This window comes from Salmo salar, chromosome 15 (genome assembly GCF_965601325.2).
Source record: "Salmo salar chromosome 15, fSalSal1, whole genome shotgun sequence".
Taxonomy (NCBI): Eukaryota; Metazoa; Chordata; class Actinopteri; order Salmoniformes; family Salmonidae; genus Salmo; species Salmo salar.
The window spans coordinates 44,044,622-44,071,519 of record NC_138305.1 but is presented as its reverse complement, the minus strand read 5'-3'; the positions used below and the strand labels follow the sequence as shown (position 1 = coordinate 44,071,519).

General features: G+C 41.3%; 2 protein-coding genes across 4 annotated transcripts in view; one reads left to right on the top strand and one right to left on the bottom strand.

The window, feature by feature from the left end:
* The window catches only part of clus (Clusterin), a 46,747-nt gene that overhangs the window by 4,696 nt on the left and 15,153 nt on the right, over nt 1-26,898 (bottom strand). The window contains 2 exon segments of one of the 2 annotated variants that reach the window (NM_001173637.1): nt 89-219; nt 2,956-3,001. In NM_001173637.1, the coding sequence (NP_001167108.1) occupies nt 89-179 (91 nt within the window). In that variant the 5' untranslated portion in view covers nt 180-219; nt 2,956-3,001. 2 annotated transcript variants of the gene reach the window in all.
* Nucleotides 8,877-23,551, top strand: LOC106571409 (scavenger receptor class A member 3). Of its 2 annotated transcripts, XM_014144462.3 has the most exons (8): nt 8,877-9,052; nt 9,211-9,319; nt 12,981-13,016; nt 13,282-13,323; nt 13,868-13,987; nt 17,647-17,727; nt 18,197-19,240; nt 20,474-23,551. In XM_014144462.3, the coding sequence occupies exons 2-8, from the start codon at nt 9,313-9,315 to the stop codon at nt 20,917-20,919; spliced, it is 1,776 nt and encodes a 591-aa protein (XP_013999937.3). In that variant the 5' UTR covers nt 8,877-9,052; nt 9,211-9,312; the 3' UTR covers nt 20,920-23,551. The 2 variants fall into 2 exon arrangements, with proteins under 2 accessions (XP_013999937.3, XP_013999936.3); XM_014144461.3 differs by having other exon boundaries at nt 8,877-9,319.

Genomic DNA, 26,898 nt, shown 5'->3' with positions numbered 1-26,898 from the left:
TGACTCCAATGGACTCAATATTCACAGAACATCCCGCATCATACAATTTACTGGTATTTAAAAAATATTTAGTTCTCAGATGACTTACGGCTTAGATCGTCCTTGGATGGAGGCAACAGACACTGAGCAGAGACAAGGAGCAGGGCGAGGCCCACTATTGACCCAAAGACTTTCATCATTACCTTTTCTCATATATCAAGCGACTGATGCAGTACAAACCTGAAAAACAGACATGATACCATATCACTGGCAAACCTAAAATCTAATACATTTATGGGGGGGGGGGGGGGGGGGGGAAGAGTCTATGGAAGCTACTTGGTGCTGAGGGTATTTTGGATGTAATGATTACACCTCATGCACTGCAAAATGACCTCATAGTTCACGTCTGACCTTGGTGTTGTTGATTATACCCACTAGAGGGTAATGTTGCACATCTAACAATGATAATAGTGTGACTAGGGTTGCAAAGTTACCGGAATCTTCAGTAATTTTCGTAATTAAGAGAAAATCTATGGCAATCTATTGTAACTTTGGTAATTTATACTTGAATAATTAAAAACAAATGTATATATAGTATACGTTTTTACATCTGTATCCATATTGTCCATGAGGTTCTAGTAGATACAACATATGGTTCAAGAGAAAATTGACTGACGACTAATGAAAAAAAGCATCTAACCTACAATGGCAAGTCAATAGTTGCAACTCTTCCAACTATTGACTTTTTCCACAATTTGATTAAAAAACATTGACAACAAAGCAGTAAAATAAATAAGTGTGTAAAAAAATCTAAAGGATATTTCATGCTGAAACCCTCATGTTAAAAACCAATGGTATTCACTACGTTGATGGTAATGTTTTAGAGCTTTGTCATTACATTTTTTATTTGAATATCTTATTTAATTATTTCATATATTTTACATGTGATAAGGTCACACAGAGGGCCAGAGATAATTAGACTCCTGTAAAAATCTGAAGTTCCCAAAAGACCACTAGATGTCTTGTGATAGATTACATAATATACTGGTAGTTTCCAGTAATATACCTTCCCTTTGCAACCCTAAGTGTGGCACAGCATAACTTAAAACCTTTTTCTGACGTTAGCAAATTTTATCCAAAGGATGCAGTGTGTTTAATCTGCATTACATCATATACCTGTCACATTTGATACTTTTCTAATTTTGTTAATATAAGTATAGACATTAGACTCCTAGAGCCCTGTAGACATGGATGCAATATGAGGATTAGGAGACATTTATCTGACAGATAAACATTTGTACTTTCCTCCTGTGTGAGTGGAACAGAAACAAACACAAATCCTTCTCCACTAATCTCTGAATATTCCAGGCAGCCCTATAATCCTTTGTGTATTTAACACTCACTGTGCAATATACAAGAAAACACTGAATCATTGAGAAACATAAAAAGTAGTCTTCATTTGGAGAAAAAATTACACATCCTTCCAATTTTGGCACCAGATATTCAAGTGGAAATGTCACCATTGAAGGAGGTCATAATGTTGAAATGTTCAGTCACATGACTGTTAGTAGCCTTTTTTGTTTTACAGGTCTGGGTGGATAAAATGATGGAAAATATTATTGACACTTTCAGTCAGAGGACTGTAGACTTACACATTATATTGGTCTGGCTGGATAAAGGATGCCTCAAATGAGGCATCATCACATATGATCAGACTCCAAACAGCATTTTTTTTAAATGTATTTAACCTTTATTTAACCAGGCAAGTCAGTTAAGAACAGATTCTTATTTAATGACGGCCTCCTCCGGCCAAACCCGGACGACGCTGGGCCAATTGTGCGCCGCCCTATGGTACTCCCAATCATGGCCAGATGTGATACAGCCTGGATTCGATCCAGGGACTGCAGTGCCTTAGACCACTGCGCCACTGATATAGAATAAGAAAACACTTAGAGAGGATGAGTCTTTGCCAAACTAAAATACCTAGCTTGGTTATGTAAGAACCATGAAGTACCTCTGAATTCTTTATTCTAATAATATTGCTGATTCCAGCTGGTGTCTGTAGAGACACTTGAGATTCCTCTCTGAGAACCACTGAGACAGCTGCATGGCCTCTCCAGAGGGTCTTTACTGAAGCTTCTCCCATGGAGTGGGAGGAGAGCTGCCTCTAACAAATGGATCGGGGACAGATTGTTTTGTCAGCCTGCAAACCCTACAAAATGGACGTTGTTCTAAAATACAATAATAAATGGGAGAAAAACAAGTCAATAACAATTATTAACAACTTCCTACCCAGAAATTGCTCCAAAAGTACTTGCAAGACAAAACAGAACTCTATTTATAGAACTCAAAAGTAGAACACAGAATTCTGATCCATCACACAGATGGACTGAGTCCTCTATTAGAAGGGATTTGCACATTTTAATACCCTCCTAATAGGGAAAAACATGGGGTCAGAGAACTGCAGCGTCCAGACTTGATTACTCTCTACTCTGTCCATCTCACTCAAACTTGCCCTGCGCAGCTAGAATATCAACTCAATAACAACTCTCCATAACTCAGAGCGAATTTGTGCCTCTGAGCAAAAGATGTTGAACTAAATTATCAAAATGTGTACACTCTTTATAGCAAATGTGTTGAATAAAGCTTGCAAACTTAAAGTGTTTTGATATTCTTAGTACATATCTGGGTCATTCCCAGGCAGAAATAGCAGTGTTGACACTAGAGGTCCCCCATGAGTAAGAATCAGGAAATACAGTCCCATCACTGTGCAACATTTCTGCAAGGTCAAGAGTTGATAATAATAAACAACCTATGGTACAATAAAAGCTTGATCCCCACGTAGAAATGGTAAGAGAAATCAAGCATTCCAACGATAACCCTATCTTAATATGCAGCAAAAGGTATCTGCGCACAGGGCTGGTACTCTGAAACACGAGACACAATTTCTCTCACAGGCAGCAGAGGACCACTCACCTCCCTGTGGATCTTGCCTCTTCAGAGTGGATGAAGCGCAGTGGGGCTGTCCGCTGCTAGGTATTTATACATGACCTAGCGGTGATGTTGGCACTGTGATTCACTCCCATAGAATGCCCTGTGGCTTTGGACTTTTCCAGAAGTTGTGTAATTTCCGGTCATAGCTCAGAGCTGAGCCATGAAGCAGCCAGGAGTGGGCAGTGTTGCACTGTGTGTCACTAACCCCCTCTAGCTTCTCTGCATGGCTGCTGGGAGACAAACCAAATAGAGGGAGGATTGTGTGTGCTGTGTGGGTCAGTAAACAAGTGTGGGGGAGGGTACTTTAAAGATGATTGCTCTTTATATTATCACTCATCCCCATGACTCAGGGCTGAACGACTGATTAACTTGGGTGCATCAGTATACACACACACAAAAGGATAGTGCAAAATGAGTCCCATTCAAATCATATTGGCATCAGCCAAACAAGTGCACACATTTACTGTAACACCCTGTAGCTCTATTTCAAAGCATATCCCCACACTTGGCTCAAACACAACAGTCCCAGGCTCCAGGCTCACACAAACGCTCGACCAAACACAGGTATTTGCGGGAATGTTATGTTCCGAGTGGGAACCTGCTGCTTCTGGAAGGTTATAAAAGGGTTCGTTAATGTGCCCTGCAGATTTAAATCTGTTACTTCATGCCCTAATTGTTCTGTTGCCAAGCTGAGCTCTACGGTCAGGCCAGTGACCAGATGTCTGTAGTTATGACTATGCTTTATTTTTTCCTGTGACGCATGATCATTACATAAGCTCATTCAGAACTGAAATGATCTAAAGGAAGAAAAGGCAAAACTAGATTCCTGGCTGCATCCCATCCAAAACACACAGAAAATAACAAGTTCTGGGCCCTAATGTTGAATAACTGCTAGGGTGATATTTACTGTGCCTTAGGAAAGTATTCAGACCTCTTGACTTCTTCCAAATTTTGTTAAATAAATACAAAATAATTCAGCAATCTACACACAATACCCCATAATGACAAGCAAAAACAGGTTTTTAGACATTTTTGCAAATGTATTTAAAATAAAAAACAAGTACCTTATTTACATAAGTACTCAGACCCTTAGACTCGAAATTGATCTCAAATGTATTCTGTTTCCATTGATCATCTTTGAGATGTTTCTACAACTTGATTGGAGTCCACCTGTGGTAAATTCAATTGATTGGACATGATTTGGAAAGGCACACACCTCTCTATGTAAGGTCCCACAGTTGACAGTGCATGTCAGAGCAAAAACCAAGCCATGAGGTTGTTGGAATTGTCCGTAGAGCTCCGAGACAGGATTGTGTCGAGGCACAGATCTGGGGGAAGGGTACCAAAAAATGTCTGCAGCATTGAAGGTCCCCAAGAACACAGTGGCCTCCATCATTCTTAAATGGAAGAGGTTTGGAACCACTAAGACACTTCCTAGAGCTGGCCACCAGGCCAAACTGAGCAATTGGGGGAGAAGGTCATTGGTCAGGGAGGTGACCAAGAACCCGATAGTCACACTGACAGAGCTCTAGAGTTCCTCTGTGGAGATGGGATAACCTTCCAGAAGGACAACCATCTCTGCAGCACTTCACCAATCAGGCCTTTATGGTAGAGTGGTCAGACGGAAGCCACTCTTCAGTAAAAGACACAGCCCGCTTGGAGTTTGGCAAAAGGCACCTAAAGACTCTCAGGCCATGAGAAACAAGATTCTCTTGGCCTGAATGTCAAGCATCACGTCTGGAGGAAACCTGCCACCCTCCCTACGGTGAAGCATGGTGGTGGCAGCATCATGCTGTGGGGATGTTTTTCTGCAGCGGAGACTATTCAGGATCGAGGCAAAGATGGACAGAGCAAAGTACAGAGAGATCCTTGATGAAAACCTGTTCGAGTGCTCAGGACCTCAGACTGGAGTGAAGGTTCACCTTCCAACAGGACAACAACCCTAAGGACACAGCCAAGACAACGCAGGAGTGGCTTCGGGTCAAGTCTCTGAATGTCCTATAGTGGCCCAGCCAGAGCCCAGAGTTGAACCCGACCGAACATCTCTGGAGAGACCTGAAAATAGCTGTGCAGCGACGCTCCCCATCCAACCTGACAGAGCTTGAGAGGATCTGCAGAGAAGAATGGAAGAAACTCCTCAAATACAGGTGTGCCAAGCTTGTAGCGTCATACCCAAGACTCAATGCTGTAATCTCTGCCAAAGGTGCTTCAACAAAGTACTGAGTATAGGGTCTGAATACTTATGTAAAAATAAATTAGTAAAAATGTCAAACTGTTTTTACAACGTCATTATATGGTAATGTGTGAGAATTATTTTATTTATTGAATAAATTTTAGATTAAGGCTGTAACATAACAAAATGTGGAAAAAGTGAAGGGGTCTGAATACTTTCCGAAGGCACTGTACACACTCATACTTTGGCACTGTGTCGGCAGTCTCCAAGGGCTGATTTGTGGTTTCAAATAAGAGGAAAGGTAAAGTTCAGTTGTCTTGGATATTACAGCTGGAGTGTCCTAGCAACAAGACCTCAATTGGTCTAGTTTTATATAGATTCTTTTATATTTTGAATGTGGGTATGAACTTGACACAACAGTTTTAAGCATAGAAGTGGGATAATATATAAACAAACTTGAATAATGCCCATGGCATAGGTTCTTACGGCATGGTGTTAAGTTTTAGAAGATGAAACCCACTGGGTACACGCTTGTTGAATCAACGTTGTTTCCACGTCATTTTAATGAAATGACGTTGCACCAACATGGAATAGACGTTAAATTGACGTCTGTTTCTCTCGCTGTTGTGTTTTATCTGCCATGGCATTTAAATAAATGTGGGTTATAGCCTAGTCCCTCATGTTGCCCCATTAAAATTGACTGCATGGGCCATTTGTTTCGGCAGTCTCTGAAGTTTGGCATTGAGATCAAAGTGTCCTTCTTGAAGTAATTATGTGCCTTTCATACATCACAACTCTAACTTGATATTCACTCTTAATCTTTAGATCCACATGTCCTCAGTTTAGCTCAATATTGTGTTACCAGCTACTGCTTTTGTAATGTATCCTACAGTACTACTGCATAACATCACATCATTGGAAGTCAATGTCCCACATGTACAGTTCCCTCCATAGTGTATTTTTTATAACCTTTATTGTTATTTACAATGACGGCCTACACCGGCCAAACGCGGACGACGCTGGGCCAATCGTGATACAGCCTGGATTCCAACCAGGGTGTCTGTAGTGACGTCTCAAGCGCTGTGAAGAAGTGCCTTAGACCGCTGCGCCACTCGGGAGTTCACATTACATAACTTCAGTAATTGGTCTTAAACCTGAAGGTGATAGCGGTCTGACCTTTAGACACATCATTAACTACTACAGTCCCACCGTGACGCCTGCGCGTTTTCGACTTTGTGTATTTCTTCTGCGTCCGTAGAAACCAACCTTTAGTCTGTGTGATTAACAGGGGGCTGAGCTAGAGCGGTGTTTGTGATACAAGGGCGGATCCCGAAGTCCGAATGGTTTGAGCTACAAACCTCACGCACATGTAACATGTTTTGCTATATGATGCTTAAAAGTCGTTAGCAGGTAAGGGGTTCTTTTACATAGAAGATCATTGGAAACCCCAGGACGTAGTGTCTATAATACTGTAATAAGCTCACAAAGTTGCAGTCAAACTCCACACAGTTGTCACTGACTAGTTGGATATTCATTTCCCAGTGAGCAAACAATTTCTGTACTTACATCATTCACATAAATTCATTTTTAACAGGATTTTGCTTTGGTAGTCCTTATTGCCAATAAAACTCCTGAATGCAACTGTCTATGTCAAATTGTTTAGTGTTCTACTGAAAATAAAATGGTAAAATACTTAATTTGAGGCTAAATATAAGGGCTGCAAATATAAATGAAAGTCTGATAAATAAATGAAAAGCTGATTTTTGCTGGGGTCTCGGGACTGATAGGGTTAATGGACATCCTTCCAAACAGCTGAATTACAGCTGCTATTAGAAACATTCAGGCCTCAACATCTGTATGTAAGTATACACAAACGTGTTAAAAATAGCGTCTAAACTCTAGCCAATTTGGCCTCTCTCTGCATCACTGACAAATCAAACCAGTCATGAACTTCCCATTAATCAGTGGCCAGGCTATTTATTTGATAGCAGTTATGTTGATTTAATCGGTTATGGATTGAAACAAAGGGCCTCTCATAATAAACTCATGAAACTGGAATGTAGGCTATTTATAAAATGGCTGCCCCAGTAACAGTAATGCAAATACATTTAAAACACATTGGTTTATTAATCTCAACTACAGAGGGGATGTTCTATTTAAATTGATAAATAAACCTGATGAAAGTGTTTAGATTAATGCTGATTGAAGCTGTTTGCAAAGGGGCTAACATCATGCATATTGTTAGATCATCCTAGTGATTATAATATTATGTCTGCACTCTAAGCCAAAAGGCCATTTCACAGCAAGGAAAGGACAACCTCTTACCTTGTGCTTATGCGACTGAAGGAAAAACACGTCTGTTGTCTTTAATCATACAGCTGTCTCTGTCGCTCTCGCACGCTTTCTCTTTCTGAAATCTCCTTCAGCTCAGGTTCTAAAGATGAAGCTTTATCAAATCAAGCTGGAACCCATTTCTTAAGAAACAAATTGCTTTCAGAAACCTTTCCAAACTAAGGATTATTTGAGCATCTTGCAATGCTTATCCATCCATTGATTTACTGGCTGGTAGGATTCCCATCCAAGGTCACAACATTTTGTACAGTCACTGCATATTGAAAAACATCAGTAGAGCAGAATAAGACTAAAACAATCACAAAAATATGTTGAGAATGGACCATAGTGGACAAACGCAATGAAAGGGTTTCTGTTGGAACGTATAGATGGACTCCATAGAGCAACTAGATCATTTTCTCTGTATGGGCCCTGAGGTACTAGGAGAGAAGGAGCCAAGTAAAAGGTTCACTTAGAGGATAGAGAAAAATGAGCTCATTTAGCTAGGGTAATAATCTTAAAATTGTTCAGTGATGGGAGAACTTCATCCTGCCCTGTCCAGATCCTCTCTGTACTTCCTCAGTCATCCGTATCTTGGTGACTGTTGATGTGACTACTGCCCATATGGTTCACAGAGAAGCATCTGCTCTTCCTCTGGTCTGGTGCAAGAGTTCATCCTGCTAACATTCTAGCATCATGATATCATTGTTGGGAATAATTGATGCCATAGTTGGCATTGCATAACCCATGGCTAATAATGCACCCATATGGAGGGTAATTAGATGCTATTTGTTATTAATTAGGAAACTGCATACTGAGGAACTATTCCATTTAAATTCCAAAATAATATGCAATGTCCTTGCAATGATCAAAAAGGACTGTTGGTGATTTAATTTTATCAAATGTACTTTCCTCCCTCATAATCAGGATAAAAGGTAACGGTTTGTATTGGATGTAAGTAAGTAAGGCTGGGTTGAAAATCCAATGTGCTGTAATAAGTCTACTGACAGATCATCTCACTCCATGACAAATTGATGGATACATTGTATTATAAGTCAATTAAGCTGATGTTTTGTCTTCTAAAGTGGTCTATAACCATTCAATGACATGGTTTCTGAAATGACTTGAGGTTTGCCTCTTTTCTTCTGGACATTAATTACCCCTGACATGTCAGACACGGAGAAAATTATTTCATTTTAAACAGCGGAGAGAGGCCATAGGCAGTAAAGGTGCCTCCTTCCTCCATGTTAAAACATTTGTTAGCAATTAGCTTGAGCTGCAGAACGGACTTTCTGTGCACCCTCCTCCCCTCCCTCTTCTTTCCCTCTCTGTCCCCCTTCCATCTCTGTCCCTCCCTCCCTCTCTCCATCCCTCCCTCTCTCCTAGTCATGTTTCCCCAAGCTGCAGATGGTTACTGTCCAAGGTATTAGTTTCTTCTGGCTCTGAGGGAGAGAGGCAGGAGGAGCAGCTGCCTTTAAGCAGACTAACTGTAGCATGTAGCCGTGTAGTCTCCATGCACTAATAGACCTAGACTGTTTAATGTATGTGAGCTGCAGTTCAAGTAAGAAGTTGCTGGTAAGAGAGAGAACCCATGCCTGAAGAATTCCTACTCTAGTTGTTTAGAGAAAAGTCTGGCTGGATATATAGCAGTTGTAAATTAACAAGTCAGTCCTATGGATGACTGTCTACACTTTACATGTAAATTAGACACAGTTCTTCCGTTACTTGTCCAGGAGGAGACTTTACTGCAGAGAAGAGAGACTAGGACAGTCAGAGGCTGTTGTACGGACAACAACTTCTTCTCATCCTCACCAAAGCTGCTTTGAAGAATCACCATGAAAGGTAATGTGGCTTTTGATTATTCTCTGTTGATGCTGTATTAGACTTCAGACTACTGCCTGCTGTGTAGGAATATAATACATTATGTAGGAGACTTGAAAGTGCACCGGTTGCACACAAATGTGCAGACAGCTTGCTTTTAAAGACCAGTACCTCTCAGGATCCAGTGAGAACGATGTGGAACATCCACCCTTTTCAAAAGCTCTCCATTTTCAGTAGCCACACATTCCCTTTTGGGCTTCTTTTAAAAATCTTATTTGAGCCCTATTGAAAAGATAACATGTGAATACTAACTTTTGTCAACATTGCATGATATAAGACTCTTAAGGGGCTTTGAAGAGGCTGAGAAATCTGAGGAGTCCTCTTGGAGAATTGGGGAGTAGCGACATGTGCCTTTAGCTTTGGAAGGTCTTATTATGTGTTGAGGTATTTACAGGGGAACACACAGGTAGGAGGTCTCCTCTCTAACACATTCAGCTCTAACACATTCCTAATGTAAAACAGGAAGGAGGCACCTCTGTAGTGGAAGCAGCAGGTGTGTGGTTGGCTCATATAGTACAGTAAAGTAGAAAGAACTCTGACTGGAGACACAGACTGCCATACAAGTATATGAATAGGACTGTTCAACACAGCACCTCTAATCTGGAAAGACAAATGTATTCCTTCAACATAGACATTCAGTCAGAATTATTTGGCACATGACAATGAAAGGTTGTTATTATAGAAAACTACTGCGATTGCAGGAGAGAAGTTCGTTAGTATTACTAACGCTGTTAGTATTACTAGGCTGTTTCTATCATGAGATGTCCAAAGCGTTTTCCTGGAGAAAACAAGGGCATGTTTATAGTATAATTTGATGTCTAGTCAACTCTCTCACTCCAGTACAGATGAACCACAATAAAGGGGGGTGTTTGTGATCATTTCTCCATAACTTGGAGCAAGACCATTTGGATCAACACATTCCAGGCATTTCATTGCTTTGAAAGGAACCACGCATTCCCTTGTAAGTGCATCTAAAACAGTTGGATGGCAACAGTGGCTTGTGAAGACACGTGTCTTTATTAGTTGAGGCCCCTTTGGTTTTGGAACAACCCCATCTCGTGTCTCTGGGGTTTTAGATATTCATGTTAAAAGCTTTAAGTGAACTCCATTCAAGGGGACATTTCAAACAGTACACTATAGAATTTGTTTTCAGTCTTGGCATTTGTTCATAACTTTCTCTTAGTTCACTGTGTATTTTACATGCACATTGGTGATTATTTAATATGCAGAACAAATGCACTGGGAATAGAAACATTGGGCCATGTCAGGCTGACGGAGGTGTCAGGTTAGACTATAGCCTATTATGCAGTCATAGCATCATTAGATATGGGTCAGCATATAGTTAGAGGTTTTAAAACATTACCACAGTTCAAGATCTATAGCACGGAACACAAGTGGTATATTTGGCAAGTACTACAGTGGACAGAGTGTTACATGGTCACTGCTTTATATACAGTATACACTGTTAAAACAGAGAACATATAATCAAATACACATTCCAAATGATCTATTTTGAAAAACTAATGATAGGTAGGGGTGATTCTATTTTTAGTAGAGTAAGCTTGATGTTTTTCCAGGCACATTCAAAGTGGCTACTTGGGTTCTTAGCTTAGCATTGCGAGAATGACAGACTTTAGGAAGAAAATCTGATGGACATACCTGCTGGACACACTATTCAGAAATGTCCCTCCCCAGCATATACATTTGTCACGTTCTGACCTGTAAAGGTGTTATTTGTTAGTGTTTAGTATGGTCAGGAGGTGGCAGGGGGTATTTTGTTTATATGTTTCGGGGATTGTTAGTCTATGTGTATAGACAAGGGGTGTTTGATTAGAGTGGTCTAGAGGTTTGGTATATGTTCTATGTTTATTCTAGTCACTCTGTTTCTATGTGCAGTTTTGTTCTTGACCTTCAATTGGAAGCAGCGGCTCGTCGTTGCTTCTGATTGAAGGTCCTATAATTAGGGGTTTGTTTGTATTGTGGATTGTGGGTAGTTGTGTTCTGTTTTGTGCTTATCACCTGACAGAACTGTTAGTGTCGTTTCTGTTAATTGTATACGTGTTTCATTTGTTTCTCCTTCAATATTAAAAAAAGAAGATGATTATACACTGTTGCGTCTTGGTCCTCCACACACACACGACACTCGTTACAACATTATTGTATTACAACGTTTTTGAAGAGGACACTCCATTCATGAAGATTTTTCCTCCAAATGCACCTGTGCTCATATTTTCAATGGAACACTGGCTCTACATAAACGTAAAACCCACCACATTTAAACAACTTTCAAAACTTTTCCATTCTAATGACCACTGACCAATAGTGCCCTCAACTGCGTGCCTGATTCTATCTTAAAAACACGTCTGGTGATTATGCTGATGAAGTGCTGCAGTGGCCTCGCAGGCAGGCAGTGGTCTGCTCTCCTCTGTGTAGGTTGGAGAGCTAGAGTTTCTGATTGACGTGAGAGTCATGTTTTCCAAGGAGGGTAACGCGGGGCTTTAGACAGGGAGGGCAGGGCGGCCGAATCGTTTCCTCCGTTGGCAGAGCCAGGAGAGCAGTGGAGGACCAGGTTTAGCTTAGAGCCATCTGTATGGCTGACAGGGAAATGTAAAGTCTGAGGCCTGCAGCAGGCAGCTGGGCCCATTCCAGACCTCTTCTCACTCTCTTTCACTGGTCCGCACATCTCAGCATTTCAGACTCAGCCTCTTCATCTGGCCTGACTTCAGCTGCTCTAGCAGGCAGCACACAAACACCCTCACCTCAGAGTTCACTGCATTCCTCTCACCCTGCATGCAAAGCACAGCACAGCCCAGCAGAGATGAAATCTCCAGAGCTAGAAAAATACAGCATCATCAGCTGAATTTAATATTAAGGGAAAAAGACGGTGATGAAAAATACTGAACAGAGACTCAACTGAGTGATGTTCTTTACTTTTGGGGCTCTTGTACCTCAGTAAGAGAGCTGTGGACTCTAATGGTATGAGCAGTTCTAGGCTACAAACCTCAGTAATCCTTCAGATGATCATTAATTGAAGGTCCAGTGTACAGGTATGCACTGTGGTTCAGCAAATTAGATACAGTAACGTTATAGCTCTATGTCAGCATTACCAGTTCATTTGTGCCCAGCAAGAAGCCATTTAAACCCAAATTCAATCCAAATGCAGGTCTTGGCTTGATGCTTCTCTTTGGCATCAGTCTGATGTGTCCCACTGGCCTCTCTACCACATTGAACTGGAAATGGGTGACGCCACTACATCCAGCCCTGCTAGCAACACACACAATCAGCCTCACTCTGGTGTTTCATATTGTGCTGCTATGGGGCCCTTTATCTGACAGCTCCTACATACTCATTAGACCAAAACAATCCCTATTTCAATTTGCATAATTATGTTTCTATAAGATGGCAGCCAAGTATGACCTCACGCTCATATTGAGCCCCGATTTGAATGTTTTGTGTCTTGGTAGAGGTGGGTGCGGGGGCGTATTCAATTTCGCTTCCTATTTAGCCATTTTTGAGCACTGTAATAAAATGTGTGAGTTGTTCCCTCAAGAAAGCGTCAAGTTATAGACTATTGACCTTATTCTGTGAACATGCATTTCAAGTCTCTCCATCTGTTTTCCAGAAAGCTATTCTGGATACGAGAACCAGCTCTTTAAAGGTGAGGATAAACATGCATGTCAGTTTCCTAAACTATCCTTGGCCAGAGTGATGTGACAAATCTGTTTGTTGATATCCTGGCTTTGGAAAATCTAGTAGGCCTATTGCATGCCTGTATGGTGGAAGTAGTTGGATTAAGGAGAGGGTTAAGGGGCCCAGTAGGAAGCTGTGTTTAAGTAAAAAGTGAATGCTGGCATGAGCTGAGCTTGTGTGATGGTATCAGACATTTCCATAACAGTGACTCATTTTTCTTCTCTGCTTTTCAGAGGATGATCTTACTGGGGAGGAAGAGATGCCTTCCTTCAGAGGTGAGAAACATGGCCCAAATTCTACAACACACAGACATTTTATATTGCTATGCATTTTTGTTTATGTGCCTTGTTATGTGGCTAGGCAACAAGACTTATTTGGGGCAATCGAGACGGCACTTTCTTTTTATGGAGTGGTTTTGAGTATTGTTTTGATGTTAGTCATAAGTCTACGACAAAGTCCCCTAACAACAACACTTTGAACAATAACGTCAGAATATCCATCTAGGGCGTGTTGTGTGCACACTGGGCTGTGTGTACAGGGTTTGTGTGTGTAAAGACCTGCGTGTGTCTGCATACAGTACACCTGTGATCACTGCTTTGTTTATATGCGTGCATTGTACATCCGTTTCAGATATCCCTCCTTAGTCCTTCTCCACACAACTTCAGCAGCTCTGCTGACCAAAACCAGACGCTAGTCCAGTAATTAGTCATGCACAAGCCACACAGTGTCAGGGTTAAGACAGGTATTTCCCTTCCTCTCTGCCCTCTAACCAGCTGATGTTATGTAAGAGAGCCTAGAGCCCCATGCTTCTGATTGCAGGAAGAACCAGAGGTGGCTGTGTGAAATGCCAGAAGACATATTCTCTGCAGCTGGCCGTCAAAGTGCTCTACGGTTTCTTTGTCTTCCTGATCATAGCAGTGGTAGTGCTGGCATCACTAGGTGAGTAACTATGATATTACACCACCGTTCCAGTACAGTGGTTATGCTCTTGGTTATCCTCCATGCCAGGGACATTTATGAGTCTGTTAATAGCTCGTATTGTACAAATGTGAATAGTTATTGTTTTCCACGTTGTGCTTTTTATAGGATTATGATTGCAAGGCCACTAGGATACAGGAAAATGTGTATTCATGTTTTTAATCCGTGGAATAATATGTCCATAATAGTAGTTGAATTGAATCACACTGAACTTGGAAAACTCTCCCTGATTCCTGACCCTTTGGGCCCACTTTTACACCACCGACTTTGGTTGGGTTTGCTATATATACACTGAACAAAAATATAAATGCAACAATTTCAAAGATTTTACTGAATTCATATAAGGAAATCTATCAATTTAAATAAATGCATTAGTGTTAACGGAATTTTATATCTTAATTATAATAATTAGCAATCAATAAGCCTTGACTAATCCCCAGGGTTTGTAAGACACTGGGTTTAAGAATAATTAGGCAAGGACTCAGCTTTCTGCAAAAGGTTCATTCGGTTTTATTCAGAGAACGTTCTGAGGTCCAAATAACAAAATATCATTATATACCAGGCTCCTCATTTACGCACACTCCTCCACACACAAAAACAGTAGATAACCTACGCACATACATACACACAAATATTAGATGTATGTTTCACTCCCCGGATTTCTCACAACCGTTAATCACTATCCAGCGCTGCCCGTTCCTTTCCCCCGAGATTAGAGAAACCTTGGAGGTACCTCCCTGCTAAAAACACACACACACACACACACACACACACACACTTTGTCCCGGCCTTCTACTAGACCTTATGGGACTAACCATTCAGTACATTAATTATTCATTATCCATGCTACATAACTACTAATTAATAATGGATTATTGATTCAGTTACCTTTATTAGATAATTCTCTTATCAATTAGGCCCTAATCTATGGATTTTATATGACTGGGAATACAGATATGCATCTGTTGGTCACAGATACCTTAAAAAAAACATAGGGATGTGGATCAGAAAACCTGTCAGTATCTGGTGTGATCACCATTTGCCTCATGCAGCGCAACACATCTCCTTCACATAGAGTTGATCAGGCTGTTGATTGTGGCCTGTGGAATGTTGTCCCTCTCCACTTCAATGGCTGTGCGAAGTTGCTGAATATTGGCGGGAACTGAAACACGCTGTCGATCCAGAGTATCTCAAACATGCTCAATGGGTGACATGTCAGGCCATGGAAGAACTGGGCCATTTTCAGCTTCCAGAAATTGTGTAAAGATCCTTGCAACATGGTGCCGTGCATTATCAGGCTGAAACATGAGGTGATGGCGGCAGATGAATGGCCCGACAATGGGCCTCAGGATCTCGTTACGGTATCTCTGTGCATTCAAATTGCCATCGATAAAATGCAATTGTGTTCGTTATCTGTAGCTTATGCTTGCCTGCCCATACCATAACCCCACCGCCACCATGGGGCACTCTGTTCACAACATTGGCATCAGAAAATCACTCACCCACCGGTACAGTTGAAACCGGGATTCATCCGCGAAGGGCACACTTCTCCAGTGTGCCAGTGGCCATAGAAGGTGAGCATTTGCCAAACGAAGTCGGTTACAATGCTAAACTGCAGTCAGGTCAAGACCCTAGTGAGGATGACGAGCACGCAGATGAGCTTCCCTAAGACGGTTTCTGACAGTTTGTGCAGAAATTATTTGGTTGTGCAAACCAACAGTTTCATCAGCTGTCCGGGTGGCTGGTCATAGACGATACCGCAGGTGAAGAAGCTGGATATGGAGGTACTGGCCTGGCAAGGTTACATGTGGTCTGCGGTTGTGAAGCTGGTTGGACGTGATGCCAAATACTCTAAAACAACATTGGAGGCGGCTTATGGTAGAGAAATTAACATTAAATTCTCCAGCCACAGCTCTGGTGGATATTCCTGCAGTCAGCATGCCAATTGCACGCTGCCTCAAAACTTGAGACATCTGTGGCATTGTGTTGTGTGACAACATTTTAGAGTGGCCTTTTATTGTCTCCAGCACAAAGTGCACTTGTGTAATGATCATGCCGTTTAATCAGCTTCTTCATATGCCACACATGTCAGGAGGATGGATTGTCTTGGCAAAGGAGAAATGCTCACTAACAGGTATGTAAACAAATTTGTGCACAAAATTTGAGAGAAATAAGCTTTCTGTGCATATTTTTGGGATATTTATTTCAGCTCATGAAACATGGGACCTACATGTTGCATTTACATTTTTGTTCAGTATAATAACTAATCTAATAAAGCTGTATTAAATCCAGATTGTTGAATTAGCCATTTAAGGCCGGGACGTGGAGTTCCTGCAGGTATTATGTGTGCATCGCTTCAAGCTCCGCATTCCTCCACAATCAGAACCTGTTCTCTTTAGTCATGCTTGACTTAACAATGTGCTCCATGTTGTACACTAACAGCTGAGAGGGAGATTTGGTTCAAGCCTTCAGGGTTTTTTTCTTTAAAATATAAAAAGGGACATTTAATTTCCAACAAGGATGGAATTAACATACAACTTCAATCTGATTTGCCATTTCTTACCTGACTGACAACGTTTTAAGTGCTTACAGATGTTACTTGCATTTAGGCAAAAATATTATTGAGATTCAAAACGTTACATCTCTTTTTCACAGCAGCCCAGAGCTCCCTTAGGGCTATTGTGTAATTCCAAGAGCACGGATACAGAGGGCTGGGATTCCAACACCACCGTGGCAGCGTATTTTATTGGCTGGAGCAGGGTCTGCTTGAGTTCATGTCAACGCAGAGCACAGCAATACTGAGGCAAAACAAAACAAGAACAAAGCACTGTAAACTTTAATTGTGAAATGTCCGAAATTGTGTTTGGTTTAAACTCCCCAAACATTGAGCGAGAACAAAAACATGGACCCATAAATGTAGAAATGTCCTTATCATGCAGCACATCTGTTTTACATTGTTCAGAGTCCCCAAGAATTTGTGTTATATAACAACAAAAAAACTCACAGTAGAACCTAACCAACCTCTCTCTAACTGGCAGACATGATTATAATAATAAGAATTTCAAGTCCACCAGTACACCAGGAGAATGCCAATTAATGTTAAGAGGCTGTGTAAAATCAACGTCCCTGAGACCTAATGCACTATAACAGGTGGTATGTAGAGGACATATGGAATCGCTTGTGAGCAAAAACAGACTATGACACAACTGTTATTAATCCCCAGAGTCAAGGATTAGGAAATGATATGCAACAAGGAGTCCTTAAAAGTGTGCTTTAAGCACGGTTGTTGTTCTTCTGGGAAATATAGTTGACTGGGAAGTAACCTGCTGTACAACCATTTCCATTATTTGTGCTGTACTTTGTAATGGAAACAAACTGTGCTGTTATTGTAAAACAAGGTTCAGGACGGCATCTTAATTCCATTCAATGATGTGTATTGCTGAGTGCTGGCATGTTTCGGAGCAAGGCTCTTTATCAAAGGAGTGGTGTTGTCACTAACTTCATTTGGGTCTTAGTCTCAACACGTATTAATTAAGTCTGTATCAATACCTACATAGAGAGGAACCCCCATTCTCATTATTCTGAAAGTCGGATTTACATAATGATCTTTGTCTTATCAGTATTTAGGAAGGTCGACAACTTATCAGAAGAGGAATCCTTTTATCATAAGAAGATCACTAAGGTCCAGGAAAGTATACAAGGTGAGAGAGCGTTATTAATCATGTGACAAAATGTGCTGTGCAAGCAGAGCCTCCCAATGTGGCTGCTGACAGAGAAGTCAAGAAGTAAACAATGACTAATAGAGCATACTGGACATTTCTGCAGATTTACAAAATATGTTTTTTGCCGAAAGAGTCGTCTCTGTTTAAATTATGTCACCCATTGAGTGTAACTGTATGGGTGATTGAGTTTGAAGTCTGAGCAAATAAGGATCTGCTCTTCAAGCTTAATGGCCTGCCTCCTGTGCTGTGTCAACTCCCTGAAGAGACAGAGCTCAGGCTATGACTTCAACAATGACCTACTACAGCTGCCTCCATTGGCCCATCATTTATGGAAGCACTGCAGCTTCCATGTACTTCAGTCGACTAGAATTGACACATAGATAACTCTGATCTTGACTTAATGATCAATGAACTGATCATCATAACATTGTTATCTCTTCTTACCCAGATCTCAGCACTACCAGAAACTGCTCTGACTGCTTCGACATGGCCCACTTCAGCGAGGAGATCAGTAGGCTGAAGAGGGAGTTTGAGGATCTCCAGAAAATGATCCTGGGACAGGAGCAGGTCCTGGATCAGGCCTCCCAGACCCAGCAGACCCTGAAGGCAGCCAGAAGCAGGATGACCCGAGACATGCAGAACTACTCCCTGTCCATCAGGCTCATCAACCAGTCCCTGGAGCGTTACTTAGGCCAGGTGGACGGTTGGAAGGCGGTCATCACCGAGACGGACGAGAGCATGAAGACTCTGTCTCAGGATCAGTACGATCTCAAGGCCACCGTGAATCAGGTCAATACCACGGTGGCCCTCAACTCCTTGTGGATGGACGCCCTGCAGAGGAAGACCAATGAGGAGACATTGGTCCTGCAGAAGATGACGGCGGACTGGCAGAACTACAGCCGGGTGTTGAGCGGTCTGAAGTCCAACTCAAGCACCACCACTCAGACGGTGAGGAGCATCCAGAGTGGGATCTCGGCCACACACCAGAGGATCAGCATGAGCTCGGAGATGGTGCACGACCTCACCCTGCAGGTGATGAACCTGCAGATGCAGCTGGACAACGTCACCTCCTTCATGGACGAGCATGAGGAGAACATGCACGACCTCCACTACCACTCCAAGTACTACCAGAACCGGACGGGTGAGAGGTTCATCACCCTGGATGCTCGCATGGACTCCATCGAGATGGAGATCGACACCATCTCATCCAGCATCAACGCCACGGTGAGCCACGTGCAGAGCATGTACAAGTACATCAACATCGAGAGCACGTCATGCCAGACGCGGATGAGTAGCCACACGGAGGACCTGCAGAACCTGAACAACACGGTGCTGCTACTGATGCACCTGGCTGTCACCCTGAGGCAGCAGTACATGCTGCTGAGCGTCCGTCTAGACGTGGACGCCAGGAACCTGTCCATGGTCATGGAGGAGATGAAGCTAGTGGACACGCACCACACCCAGCTCATCCAGAACTTCACCATTCTCAAAGGTACAGCAGACATGTTTTTGATGTCATTGCCAAATGCACTTTTGTTAAAAGATCTTCGTTTAAAACGTGTCAAAAGCGTTCCACAGAGATGCTGGCCCATGTTTACTCCAATGCTTCCCACAGTTGTGTCAAGTTGGCTGGATGTCCTTTGGGTGGTGGACTGTTTACTGTGCAAAACCAGCAGCGTTGCAGTTCTTGACACAAACCGGTTCTCCTGGCACCTACTACCATACCCTGTTCAAAGGCACTTAATTTTTTTTGTCTTGTCCATTCACCATCTGAATGGCACACATACACAATCCATGTCTAAAGAAGTAGTTTTAAGCCTTGAGACAATTAAACCTGTCTCCTCCCCTTCATCTACACTAATTGAAGTGGATTATATTTATTTTTACAAATAAAAATAAATAAATAAAAATACAATTAATGACAAGACAACCATAACAACTGAGGACAATGTACTTTTTGTTTTTTTAACTAGACAAGTCTGTTAAGAACAAATTCTTATTTTACAATGATAATATTTTTAAATAGAACTCTAGTTGACTTTGTCAAAGAAATATGCCTTAAGAGTTTCCCAACACTCCCTCTTGCTTTGCATCTCCCACTTTCTTTAATGCCGTTACATTTTCTGATTTCTAATAGCAATTGTACTTTGAAGGATAAATAGGTGACAACATTTATTTTTTTAAGGTTTGGTTGTTTGAGATTTATAATTTTACGTTTTGAATATTAATATTTTACCTAGTAGAATTATTGTGTTGTTAGTTGGAGGATTATGGACATTGAGGTCACCAAAGATGATAAACTAAGCGTTAATATGTAGTTTGATGGAGTGATGGGGAAAGCCAGCTTTGAAACTGTAGCTAAAATAAGCTCACTGTCGGACAGTACCAATACAAATGCATTATGTCTTCTTCTTCATGACAGAGTCTGCATTTAGAGTTATGATCAATACCCAATACTCTTTGTTGACAGAATTGTATAGAATATCTTTAACTGAAAGGCTCTTGAGTATGTACTGTATCTATTGATGTTTTGTATGTGAGACCTGCTTTCATGGTATTCGGTTGTCAAAGATACGGTATCTTTCCAATATGTTTGAAATTTGGATGGAATTGCAGATAGGTTATGGAAATTCAAAGTACATTTCAGATTTTACCTTTTTTTGTATGCATTTTGTATCCTAACTGCTGTCACCTGTGCTCACTAACACTACTCTTCTCTTTACAGGCGCACCAGGCCCACCTGGTCCAAAGGGGAACAGAGGGGAAGGAGGAGGCAAAGGTCCAGTTGGCCTGACAGGAAACAAAGGAGACAAGGGCCCAGCAGGGAACCGTGGTCCTCTGGGAGAGAAAGGCCCTATCGGGCCTAAAGGAGCTCAAGGGGAGCCAGGACCAACAGGGGCCAGAGGCGGAGTGGGTGTCAAAGGGGTGAAGGGTTCTCTGGGTCAACCAGGCCCACGTGGCGAGAAAGGTGAGAAGGGAGACATGGGTACTATTGGTAAGGATGGAATACCAGGTCCCATAGGGCCACTGGGAATACAGGGCCAAGCAGGGCTCCCAGGGCTCCATGGGCTGCCTGGCCCAAGAGGAAAGCCCGGGCCTGTTGGTCCACACGGGCCTCCCGGAATTCCTGGCCAACCAGATCTGCCAGCTTACCCAGACATGGTGTCTTGAGGGGCCTCTGATAACAACAAGGACAGGACGAGCCTCCATTGGACATGGGGAAGTACTGGCAGCCTGGCAAAGGGATGGAGGATGATTGAAGAGGATGGAATGAATGGAGCATGGAAGAGTTCACTCTCAAGCGTTCCCCTTCATGTTACTCCATTGTTTTCCTTGGACACTCAATGGACACACCATTGAGCATATACACACAGCCCATGTTCAGGTATGAAGGGGTATAAAAGGAGACATTGATAACAAGATAACAAAAAGACTTGAGTTTAAAAAGATACATTGCAAGTTGTCAGTATCATATACAGCTGAATGTATGTTAGAAGGAACCACAGCACTATCTTGGGGGCTTCATAAAGGTCTAGGTTTACAATGCCATGCACTTTCATGACGGTAGAGTTAAATAACAATAGATTTTTACACTAATTTGTGAAACATTAACACGTGAAATTCTATTCAATGGAGCTTATTGGTTTTATAATGTGTAGAAACTAGTCAGTTTTTATGTGTTTGCTTTTGTATCTTTTATGTTTCGGAGCAGGTTCTCTGAATACAGACTGAAGTTGAGATGATTCAACAGGTCATAGAGTGTAATGGTAAGGGATGAATGAAATTGCTGAAGAACCAAAAGATATCTGCCTGGGTACACAACTATGGATGTATTGTATGTTAGTCAGTAATTGAACATTTCCTGAATGACTTAAAGGGTACGGTTTTGAAATATAGATATTTTTACAAGATGTATTTTTGGTTTTATGCCAACAATTTGCCGTGTTACATTCAAGTGTTTTCAGATTTTCAAGTGTAGGTAATGTACATCATTTTTGTTGTGTTTCCATTCATATTCATCTCCGCACATAATCAGAGTTGTGTTATGATCTGTGCATTTTAATAGCAAATACAAAACATAAAAAAAGTTAAAATGATAAGAGATGCTATTTTTGTAAACTTGTGTCATTCTTATAGATGTTGAATAAATGCTACCATTCTACTTCACCAAAGTGTATTGACATCGTGCACTCACAAGTTCTGCTATTCTTCAACATATTTGAACTTTAAAAAGGTTCATGTAAACCTATTTTGAACCATCACTCTATGTGTGGTAAAAGGCTATGATGTAGCTGCCAGGAGAGTCAATAAGGGTTCTAGTCGGTCCAAGATGTTTGGGCTATATTCCGCACAGAATATTAGCTGTGGATATTATGGCTTCAAATGACGTGCTAGTAACATGTAGTCTCCATCGGTGGAAAGTACTTAAGTAAAAAAATCTTTAAAGTACTACTTAAGTAGTTTTTTGGGGGTATCTGTCCTTCACTATTTATAATTTTGATTACTTTAACTCCACTACATTCCTAAAGAAAAGATGTACTTTTTACTCCATACATTTTCCCTGACACCCAAAAGTACTAGTTACATTTCAAATATGCTCAGGCAGGACAGCAATATGGTCCAATTCATGTACCTTTCAATATAACATGTTGTTATCCCTACTGCCTCTGGTCTTGCAGACTCACTAAATACAAATAATGTGTTTGTAAATGAAGTCTGAGTGATGGCGTGTGCCCCTGTCTGTCCGTAAAGAAAAAAAAGAAAATTGTGCTGTCTGGTTTGCATTAAGGAAAAATATTTTGGTGTATGTTTTCATTAGTCCACTGTTGATACAGTCCCAACATGCTTTGTATGTCAGCAGTCAAGTTTTCAAAATATTGCATTTTGCATCATCATGATGATGTGGCCAGTGACACATATCTTGAAAACTTGACTGTTGACATGCAACACATTTTGGCTTTGTATCAACAATGGACTAATGAAAAAAATACAAAAAATTGTTTTTGAGTGGATTTTCCCTTTATAATCAGGTATTGAGTACTTTTTCCACCACTGTACTTAAGTACACTTAAAACCAGATACTTTTACTCAAGTAGTGTTTTACTAGGTGACTTTCTCTTTTACTTGAGTAGTTTTCTATTTCCACCACTGCCATTCTGTCTGCTTTGAGACATGCAAGGTCTCGTGAGATCTGAGGGACATGAACTTTAACAAAAACGTTGCCTAAAATCCACCCAAATCCCATATTTTTGTGGTTATATGGATTTGCAATGTGTGGAGGGATTCCACAACTTTCGATTTTCACCTCATCAATATTACAGTGGGAAACAGATTGTAAAATGAAAAAGCTTTAAAACCTGAAGACAATATGAAAAGACTGCAGCGTTTAAATTTGAGAAGGTGTGTCTGATTTCAATGGCTGGTTGTGTAAAGACACTGTGTTAAAATGGCTTCTCTTTCATATGTTACTGGCACATGTGGTGTGCAAGCCGCCACAAGATATATGACCTCCAGCAGCTTTTCAAAACCATTACCACATGTACAACCATAAATCACTCACAGTCACAGTGTGTAGGGAGAGATTTTGGCTTGATGTGTCTTTAAAAATTGCATATTTGGGCAGAAACAGTTTTATCGACAGTCAATGTGGAGCCAGGATTATCAGTCACACAGATGCTGTCTCTGACTACAATGTTTGTGCCCTCAACTGGCCATGGCTCTTATCATTGCAGTTTAACAATAACCATTGTTAGTGCTGCAATAACTAACCACTACCGTAAATAAAGCACATTAAGCAAACATACACTGGAACGTTTAATGACACTTTTTTATTAAATTGTTACTTTCAATGTATACTCCAATGGCATATAGTTGAAGTCGGAAGTTTACATACACCTTAGCCAAATACATTTAAACTGAGTTTTTCACAATTCCTGACATTTAATCCTAGTAAAAATTCCCTGTTTTAGGTCAGTTAAGATCACCACTTTATTTTAAGAAAGTCAGAATAATAGTAGAGAGAATGTGCTTTTATTTCTTTCTTCGCATTCCCAGTGGGTCAGAAGTTTACATACACTCAATTAGTATTTGGTAGTATTGCCTTTAAATTGTTAAACTTGGGTCAAACGCTTCGGGTAGCCTTCCACAAGCTTCCCACAATAAGTTGGGTGAATTTTGGCCCATTCCTCCTGACAGAGCTGGTGTAACTGAGTCAGGTTTGTAGGCCCCCTTGCTCGCACACGCTTTTTCAGTTCTGCCCACGCATTTTCTATAGGATTGAGGTCAGGGCTTTGTGATGGCCACTCCAATACCTTGACTTTGTTGTCCTTAAGCCATTTTGCCACAACTTTGGAAGTATGCTTGGGGTCATTGTCCAATTGGAAGACCCATTTGCGACCAAGCTTTAACTGATGTCTTGAGATGTTGCTTCATAATATCCCCATAATTTTCCTCCTTCATGATGCCATCTATTTTGTGAAGTGCACCAGTCCCTCCTGCAGCAAAGCACCCCCACAACATGATGCGGCCACCCCCATGTTTCACGGCTGGGATGGTGTTCTTCGGCTTGCAAGCCTCCCCCTTTTTCCTCCAAACATAACGATGGTTATTATGACCAAACAGTTCTATTTTTGTTTCATCAGACCAGAGGACATTTCTCCAAAAAGTACGATCTTTGTCCCCATGTGCAGTTGCAAACAGTAGTCTGGCTTTTTTATGGCGGTTTTGGAGCAGTGGCTTCTTTCTTGCTGAGCGGCCTTTCAGGTTATGTCGATATAGGACTCATTTTACTGTGGATATAGATAGGCACTGAGTTTGAAGGTAGGCCTTGAAATACATTCACAGGTACACCTCCAATTGACTCAAATTATGTCAATTAACCTATCAGAAGCTTTGAAAGCCATGACATCATTTTCTGAAATTTTCCAAGCTGTTTAAAGGCATAGTCAACTTAGTGTATGTAAACTTCTGACCCACTGGAATTGTGATACAGTGAATTATAAGTGAAATAATCTGTCTGTAAACAATTGTTGGAAAAATTACTTGTGCATGCACTAACCAACTTGCAAAAACTATAGTTTGTTAACAAGAAATTTGTGGAGTGGTTGAAAAACGAGTTTTAATGAATCCAACCTAAGTGTATGTAAACTTCCAACTTGAACTGTATAACTACATTTTAATGCGAAGCACGGTAAACTATGAAGTCTGCAGAGAATAATTGCTCCATATAATATCTATTGTATTGGCACCAGGCATATTGTTGGGGTCACAGATGCTGTCTGTTGCTGACGCGCTCATTTCACAGGCCCATCTGTAGCATCTAAGACACGTCTATACAACTGAACCCCCAGATAGCCTCTGTTCTTCATCAATACACTTTCCATGAATACCCCAAAATATATGAGGGCAGATTATTTGCCGGGGGTCAACATGTCATTTGAGCCCCATTTCACTGGTTTCAGTTTCCCTTGTACTGAAAGAGTTGAGCAATATTTGCTATTTGGCCCCATTGAATGTACATAACTCTAAACCCTCAGTCTCAAATTATGAAAAATGTGATGTCATCTCATTAAAGAGATCCTACACTTATTTCCACGAGCCACCTCAATTACCGTAATCTATTGCATCATTTTTCACCAAACTGCAAGACTGCATTCACTAATGAGTAACGACTTGGAGTGAAACTTGTTTTTGGTTGCCTTGGTCTCGTTATGTGGCCGCTGCTTGCTGGGAAAACAGACCTGGGGATTGTTTGGCCTCTTTATGAGCTAATGGCTGTCCTTTACCCTTGGTGACTGCTGAGTGCGTGGTGGAAAAAAGGCCCTCGGTCTCTGTGTCTACAGCTGGCAGACAGGTCTTCAGCTTACAGCAGCCTGCAGCAGGTCCATGCCACCACCACCACGTCACGCTGCTGGCCTGACTTGGCTGACAACCGGACTGGACCGCCCCTCCAACCCCCGACAGACAGACACATAACGCTCCATGGATACAATTACCAGCCATGAAAAACACTAACTTCACATGGAGGTAAAAGTAAAAGTCCACTATAAAAGTCAGTGAGAAGAAGGACTAGTACGAGCGATGGAAAGTTACATAATGTGTACGTCTGTAGGTTTGAGCGTGGAGCTCCTGTGACATACCACAGCCAAGTGTTGGTCTGAGCTGTCAGCTGCCGGGTGATTGCTGACCAGAGTAAAAGTCCTGGATTTTAAGACAGCCATATTGGAATATCATCATCATCATCATCATCATCATCATGCCATTGCCTACTAGCTAGCTTTAGGCTGACATAGTATAATATTGTGCTGCTAGGATGTTTTTGGTTGTGAAAAAGCACATTACATTATCAGTTGCCAAGTGTCAATAGATGGCTTTATAAGATTTGTCTTTTCTGAAAAACACTATCTTATCGTCAGTTTGGAATAACAGCTGCATGTAACACAAGGAGACAGATAAGGTGACCATTTCTCACAGGGAGCCAGATATGGTGACCATTTCTCACAAGGAGCCAGATATGGTGACCATTTCTCACAAGGAGCCAGATATGGTGACCACTTCTCATGCAATATTTCACAGCATATCAGTGTCCCTTCTTACACTGTGTGGGCCCTACAATACATGGGTGGTGAGAGAAAGCGGAAAACATTGCCATGACAGCGGGCTACACAGGATAATACATTTCTATTAAAAGGTCCAATGCAGCCGTTTTTATCTCAATATCAAATCATTTCTGAGTAACAATTTAGTACCTGACTGAGATTGTTTTTAATTAAAATGGGAAAAAGGAACAAAAATAGCTTCTAAGCAATGAGCAATTTATCAAGTAAGAATTTAGCTAGGACTGTCTGGGTGTAGTCTGAGTAGGGAGAGGAAAACTGAAAACTACCTGTTATTAGCAGTCAGGTTTGGAACTATCTTTCTTATTGGCCCATCAACTACTTTACCGTGATGTCACCCGTCAGGCCAAAACTCCATCCCACTGAAATTTTAAAACAGCCCTTATACTAAAATGGCCTTATAATAATTTAATTTTCACAATTTCACAGTATTATTCCAACCTCATAACGTGGAAATAAACACTACATGACCAAAATTATGTGGACACTTGCTCGTCAAACATCTCATTCCAAAATCAAGGGCATTAATATGGAG

What these genes read in the sequence shown, in the direction of transcription:
- LOC106571409 (XM_014144462.3), top strand. An exon ending in AGAGATGCCTTCCTTCAGAG is followed by an intron (nt 13,324 to 13,867) that starts GTGAGAAACATG and finishes TTCTGATTGCAG; the next exon opens with GAAGAACCAGAGGTGGCTGT. An exon ending in GGTAGTGCTGGCATCACTAG is followed by an intron (nt 13,988 to 17,646) that starts GTGAGTAACTAT and finishes TTGTCTTATCAG; the next exon opens with TATTTAGGAAGGTCGACAAC.